This window comes from Ziziphus jujuba, chromosome 3 (assembly GCF_031755915.1).
Source record: "Ziziphus jujuba cultivar Dongzao chromosome 3, ASM3175591v1".
Taxonomy (NCBI): Eukaryota; Viridiplantae; Streptophyta; class Magnoliopsida; order Rosales; family Rhamnaceae; genus Ziziphus; species Ziziphus jujuba.
The window spans coordinates 33,849,464-33,856,844 of record NC_083381.1 but is presented as its reverse complement, the minus strand read 5'-3'; the positions used below and the strand labels follow the sequence as shown (position 1 = coordinate 33,856,844).

The following is a 7,381-nucleotide window of genomic DNA, read 5'->3' as shown; positions in this document are numbered from 1 at the left end:
CATCATTCAACTCCTGTGCCGTTAACCTTCATCTGTTAGTTTAAATGATAGAAGGGTATAAATGACTTTGTACATATTTTGTTATTAGTGATTGTTGGGGCGTAGACTAATGAGACCACCGATTCGCTCGTTAACGATATTTTATTCTTCATGTGCTATAAATAAATTCCCCATCCCCATCAATGTACCAACCCGAAAATAACAAATAAAAAATCAACACAAATAGAATGCTGCTTGGGATGCACATACTGACAGTTTTGTAAACATCTCCCCAAATATATATTTTGAATGCAATAGTGCACTTGAATATTTACAGTACCTTTTGCGTTGCCTCAAAAAGTGTAAAAGTAAATTACATGTTGAACCGTACGAAAGCAGTAAATCCAGCAGAGAATAATATTTTCTCTGTAAAATCATTCCACTCTTTCTTTGTGGACTTCTTCCGGTTCTGCATCTTGTGGTCAGTCTATTCTTCTTTCTGACCTTGTCTCAGAGAAGCTGTCGATAGCACACCTGCAAGCAGACCAGTATGCAGACAGTGAATTTAAAGAATTAAATGACAGGCTGCATTAGGCAAAAAACCTCGCCATACCCGACATACCTACAGAAAGTGATCAATATTATTCCAAAAAAAAAAAAAAAAAAATGGGAGAAAGAAAGGTGAACATTAAACTATTCAGCCCCAGTTATCAATATCAGTTTCTTTGACTTCCTATTGACATCGGTAGAAGGAATAAAATGTGTTATGGACAGGCATGTCAGATATATTATAGTATATGTTAATGGGCAGTAACAAAGGAAGAACATTAATTATAACCAATACCGTTTCCTTGTACAAAAATTTTAATTTCAAATCTTTGTACCCCAAACAGCAATACATATATAATTACAAATTGAAAATACAATCAATCGAAAATTAATGGTTGCTAGATTATTATGTATAGGTATGAACTCAAGAGAGGAAATTTTACCCTGTTAACCTCGGAGTATATCCTGATAGACTTTGCCTTGTGCAATGCAGCCATAACATAAATCCAACTTTCCAAATCGTTTAAGAGTTTGAAATAGATCCATCTCCCAAAAACTCCCCAAAATGCAACCATATATCCAACCTCCATACTCACATTAAATCCATAGTCTATAGAGTTGTTGTTGTGATCTTCTTCAGCTTCAGTAGTTAATCCAAAAGGGGTACCTGGTTCTTCTTCTTCTGTATATTCTGCAAGGAGGGGAGCTCCACAAAGTCGGGCATTCCCCATATATACATCTGCATTGAAGCTTTGGAGCTGAGCGCTTGTTAGAATTTTTCCTGACAAGTTGTTGTTCGAAAAGTCCAACAAACTAAGCCGATCAATCAAAGCCATGCTGAGATTGTTTCTGGATTAGTTGAAATTAATCACTCCGACGAGCTCAGTGATTTCTGTTGGAATTTCCCCATTCAGTTGCTTGAAAGATCTATGCCCTTTACAAGTCTCAAAGTACTTCCATATTCCGAGAGAATCCCTTTCCATCTTACTTCTATCTCATCTTCATAAGTCCCACTATTCGACATTGGAGCACCAGAATGATCACTATCATAATAATGCATAACGGGCATAACATCTGCAATATTGATAGTTCTCATTGCAGAAAAATTGCTGAGACATTTTGGAATACTTCCAAAGATGTTGTTTATGGACAAACCTAACAGTTGAAGCCGTAGCAGATCACAAACACACGGCCGGATGTTGCCATAGAAGTGATTGGATCTGAGGTTAAGGATTAAAAGATATGGGAGTGTTTTCCCTATCCAAGTTGGTATTGGTCCTGAGAGATTATTGTGTCCCACGTTGACGACTACCAAGTCTTTGCTTTCCTTCAAAGACAAAGGTAGTCCTTGTTGGGGTGAGAAGGTTATGACCAAGAGCAAGCTAGCTTGAAGTGTTAGCAACAAGCAAGCTTTTGGTGATGCTCTTAGGAATGGTTGTGTGTGAGTTGTGTTTTTAGGTTTTGGTTATGGTGTTTTCTTGCTTTTAGGTTCCTAAAGTATTCTAAGGTGTTGAAAAAGAGATAAGAAGAAGAGGACCACGTTGGCTTTTGAAAATAAGGCTTGGATGTGTAGCCATTTCATTCATTTTACAATATAAGCTTGAAATTACAACTAGTTCACACATGCCAAGCATGTGAGCTTACAAAATGAGTAAAGTATTTGAAATTTAAAAAGTAAAATGGTCAACACCTAACTTTTCATACACAAAAGAGGTAAAAACCACCTGCAACATGTCTATTCCAAATATAGTAAAAAGTGGCACATGGTTTGAGCTAAGTTCCTATTGTTTAACAAGTTTGGGTAAACAACCAAACTAGCTTCACCTACTTAGTTCCCCTTTGTATCTGCTTATGAAACTTGGTTTGAAGCATCCTTGGTCATCAATAAATATTCTTCCAAGAGCTAGGAAAGTTCTGAAACCGGATCATGGGCCAAACAGCTCCAAAACTGACTCATACTCTGCATACTGGGCCCATCAGATACAGCAATCAAGGTGTGCAAGCTAGCCGGTGACATGCACCATCAAGTGGCAAAATTGCCATACTTCAACACTCCTCCTTGGCAATTTTGTATGAGACATTGAGAAGTCCTCTCAATATCTCAAATCTCTTCTTTCCCAATGGCTTGGTGAAGATATCCGCCAAGTTCTCCTCGGAAGTCACATACTTCAACTTCACTTCACCACTTGCTTCAAATTCCCTTAAGGAATGATACTTGACCGGTATGTGCTTGGTCCTCCCATGTTGGACTGGATTTTGTGCAATTGCTATTGCTGAAGTATTGTCACACAATATTACCGTGGCTTCCTCTTGTTTCAAGCTCAAGTCCTCCAATAATTTCCTAAGCCAAACACCTTGATTAGCACAACTTGAGCAAGCAATATACTCGGCTTCCGCCGTGCTTTGTGCAACGGTTTGTTGCTTCTTGGAATTCTATGAGAAAGGACCATTTCCAAGAGTGTATATGTAGCCCGATGTGCTCTTGCTATCATCCAAAGAACCAGCCCAATCACTATCACTATAACCAAGCAAAGCTTTATTTATGCCATCCTTGTACCATATACCAAAATCACTAGTACCTTTCAAATACCTTAGGATTCTTTTTGCACAACTAAGATGATTTTATGATGGACTATGCATAAATCTTGACAAAACAGCCACACTAAACATGATATCTGGTCTAGTAGAGCATACATATAAAAGGTTACCAATTAAACTTCTATAGATGGAAGGATTTACCTTTAGAGAATCATCATCCTTCACCAACTTGGTGCCTTCATTCATAGGTGTGGCAACGCTATTACAATCCTCCATGTCAAACTTCTTGAGCAACTTCTTCACATAGCTTTCTTGAGATATGAAGATGCCCTTGGATGATTGGACAACTTTAATTCCAAGAAAGTATTTCATCTCTCCAAGGCTAGACATCTCAAAGTTCAATTCTAGCTCACTTTTGAAATTGCTTACTTCTTTCTCATTACCACCGGTCACTAGGAGGTCATCAACATAAAGAGACACCAACACCATGCAACCATGAGTCCTAATATACAATGTAGGCTCATTAGGACTCCTCCTAAATCCATGCTTTGTTAAAAAACCATCTATCTTGGCATACCATGCCCCAGGAGCTTGTTTAAGGCCATACAAGGCCTTGTGTAGCTTGTATACCTTCTCTTCACTTCCTTTCTTCACAAAACCTTTGGGTTGCATAACATAGACCTCCTCCTTCAATATTCCATTCAAGAAGGCTGACTTCACATCAAGGTGATATACTTTCCAAGACTTTTGTGCCGAAATTGCAAGGAGAAGTCTTATGGTTTCCATCCTTACAACCGGTGCAAAAGTCTCTCCATAATCCACATCGGCTTGTTGTGCATATCCTTTGACAACAAGCTTTGCCTTGTGCTTATTTATGGACCCATCCGGATTGTACTTGGTCCTAAAGATCCACTTCACCCCAATAGCATTCTTTCCTTTCGGTTTTGTTACCAAGCTCTAAGTGTCATTCTTGTTTATCACATCGATTTCATCTTGCATGGCTTGTCTCCACTCTTTTCTTGCCATAGCCTTATGGACATTGATTGGATCACTCAATGCCACATTACACCTTTCATAAATCTCATTAAGAGGTCTTGTGCCTCTCACACCATCACCAATCTCCAAATCAGCCCCTATGGAGATTTCTAGCTCATTCTCATCATATTCATCATCATGGACAGCACCTTCATCATTTCCTAGTTCCTCATCATTATCATGAGCTTCAAGCCGATTGTCTTCATCCATACTAGCCAACTCCTCCTTACTACAAACCCATTTAGCTTCCTCATCAACTTTCACATCTCTACTTATTACAAGTTTCTTGGTTTCCAAGTTATACACTCTATATCCCTTGGTCACATCACTATAGCCAACCAAGACACCAACTTGTGACCTTTCATCAAGCTTTCCTCTCTTCTCTTATGGTACTAGGATGTAACAAATGCTTCCAAATACCCTTAGATGATCAAGAGAAGGCTTATATCCAAACCAAAGCTCAAATGGGGTTTTATTCCTCAAAGACTTGGAGTAAAGCCTATTTTGGATGTAGATGGATGTATTAACTCTTTCGGCCCAAAACTTCTTTGGCAAGCCACTTTTAAACAACAAACATCTAGCCATCTCCATGATGGTACAGTTCTTCCTTTCACATACACCATTTTGTTGTGGTGTGTATGGTGTAGTGAATTGATGAACTATACCATGATCCTTACAAAGTTGTTTGAAAGCCTCACTTGTGTATTCCCCACCATTGTTTGTCCTTAACACCTTTATAGTGCAACCGGATTGATTTTGCACTAACTTCATAAATTCTACAAACTTCTCCAAAGCTTGTGATTTTCTTTCAAGAAAATACACCCAACACATTCTTGAGTTATCATCAATGAAAGTTATGAAATACTTGCTGCCATTTAAGGATGGAACACTCATAGGACCACAAATATCCGAATGTATAAGTCCTAGCTTCTCCTTTGATCTCCAAGAACAAGATTGAAATGCTACCCTAGTATGCTTTCCTTTTTGACACACTTCACACACATGTTCTTGCTTCTCCACCAATGGCATGTCTCTAACAAGTTCATGTGTGCCTACCAATGACTTAAAGCTAGCATGGCCTAGTCTTTTATGCCAAAGTTGAGAGGTGTTCTCAACTTTGGTGTTCAATGCAACCGATGCACCATTTTCATCCATATTCAACCTAAAATTCTTATTCTTCATTCCAACATACATTAATTCATTTCCATGTGGATCAACTATAGTGCATGTCATGTTTGAGAAGTGTAATGCATATTTGTTCTCAAGCATTTGACCTACACTAAGTAAGTTCTCACATAAAGAAGGTACATAGAGAACATCGTGGATAGTTTTGATAGCTTTGGTGGTGTGTATCACCATATCTCCTTTACCTTTCACTTACATCAAGGCTCCATTTCCAATTTTAACTTTGTTGTGGCTGTTCCTATCCAAGTTTGTGAACCACTCATGCTTGTGAGACATATGGTGTGTTGCTCCACTATCAGTGATCCATCCTTCATCATTCTTGATGCTACTAAAACAAGTAGCAACAAACAACTCTTCGGATTCACTATCACTTGCATTATCTTTAGCAACATTTGCTTGTTGCTTATCTTTCTTGTTAGCCTTAATACTCTCTCCACATGACCCTTTTGTTGGCATTTATGGCAAAATGCATCCGGCCTCCACCAACAACTTCTTGGATGATGACCTTTCTTCTTGCAATGGTGACAAGGTTCATAGGACTTCCTATCGGGTTTGCTAGTTTCACCCTTCTCCTTTATGACCTTAAGTTTGTTATTCTTTTGATTTTGTGTCTTTTGATGTTGTTTAGACACAAATGCAACCTCCATTGATTCTTCATGTCTAATCCTCCTCCTTTGCTCCGTAGCTTGCAAGGCATTCACCAACTCGGTCAAGAAAATTTCATTTAGGTTCCTTGACTCCTCCAATGAAGATATCTTAGCTTCAAACCTCTCGGGCAAGGAGACTAACACCTTCTCCACAATCCTTTGGTTACTTAATCTTTCACCTAGCACCCTAATTTGATTCACCACATTAAGAAGCCTTGTGGTGAACTCCTTAACCATTTCTTTGTCTTTCATCTTGATAGTCTCAAACTCCCTCTTTAGGTTAAGGATTTGCATTTGCCTTGTCCTTGCACTTCCTTGGAACTCATCTTGAAGTTTGTCCCAAGCTTCTTTGGCACTTTTACATGCCATTATCCTTGTGAAAATGGTATCACTAATACAAGAATGAATGGCGGTGAGAGCCTTGAAACCTTTAGCCAATTCTTCCTCATGGTGCTTGATTTGGTTAACCGTTGCCCCTTGCCTCAAAGGCTCGGGTTCTTGGGGATTTATGGTGACTTCCCAAAGACCATAAGCCTTTAAGTAGGCTTACATATTGATACTCCAAATGTTGTAGTTCTCCCCATTGAAGATAGGAGGAGAGGAATTGAAAAACTTGAAGAAGCCATGTGAATGTTGCTTTCGAGTATGAAGGAATATGAAAATATATTTGTGCTTTCAAGTATCTCTTCACTTTCAAGGAACAAACCAGCCTAAAAACCTCACAAATCTCACAAAAATGTGCCTTGCTCTGATACCACTTTGTTGGGGTGAGAAGGTTATGATCAAGAGCAAGCTAGCTTGAAGTGTTAGCAACAAGCAAGCTTTTGGTGATGCTCTTGGGAATGGTTGTGTGTGAGTTGTGTTTATAGATTTTGGTTATGGTGTTTTCTGGTTTTAGGGTTCCTAAAGTGTTCTAAGGTGTTGAAAAAGAGATAAGAAGAAGAGGACCACATTGGCTTTTGAAAATAAGGCTTGGATGTGTAGCCATTTCATTCATTTTACAATATAAGCTTGAAATTACAACTAGTTCACACATGCCAAGCATGTGAGCTTACAAAATGAGTAAAGTATTTGAACTTTAAAAAGTAAAATGGTCAACACCTAACTTTTCATACACAAAAGAGGTAAAAACCACCTGCAACATGTCTATTTCAAATATAGTAAAAAGTGGCACATGGTTTGAACTAAGTTCCTATTGTTTAACTAGTTTGGGTAAACAACCAAACTAGCTTAACCTACTTAGTTCCCCTTTGTATCTGCTTATGAAACTTGGTTTGAAGCATCCTTGGTCATCAATAAATATTCTTCCAAGAGCTAGGAAAGTTTTGGAACCCGATCATGGGCCAAACAGCTCCAAACTGACCCATACTCTGCATACTGGGCCCATCAGATACAGCAATCAAGGTGTGCAAGCTAATCGGTGACATGCACCATCAAGTGGCAAAATT

The 7,381-nt window shown here is 38.7% G+C and overlaps 1 protein-coding gene across 1 annotated transcript; it reads right to left on the bottom strand.

The window, feature by feature from the left end:
• Window positions 1-489: 489 nt before the first annotated feature.
• Window positions 490-1,364, bottom strand: LOC107433504 (receptor-like protein EIX2). The gene is made up of 2 exons (XM_016044789.3): window positions 972-1,364; window positions 490-513 (listed from the first exon to the last, which is right to left on the bottom strand). Exons 1-2 carry the CDS (start codon window positions 1,362-1,364, stop codon window positions 490-492), a joined length of 417 nt encoding a protein of 138 aa, XP_015900275.3.
• Window positions 1,365-7,381: the final 6,017 nt, after the last annotated feature.

What these genes read in the sequence shown, in the direction of transcription:
- LOC107433504 (XM_016044789.3), bottom strand. Translation starts at nt 1,364, where the DNA reads ATGGCTTTGATTGATCGGCTTAGTTTGTTGGACTTTTCGAACAACAAC. An exon ending in TATACTCCGAGGTTAACAGG is followed by an intron (nt 514 to 971) that starts GTAAAATTTCCT and finishes GTCTGCTTGCAG; the next exon opens with GTGTGCTATCGACAGCTTCT.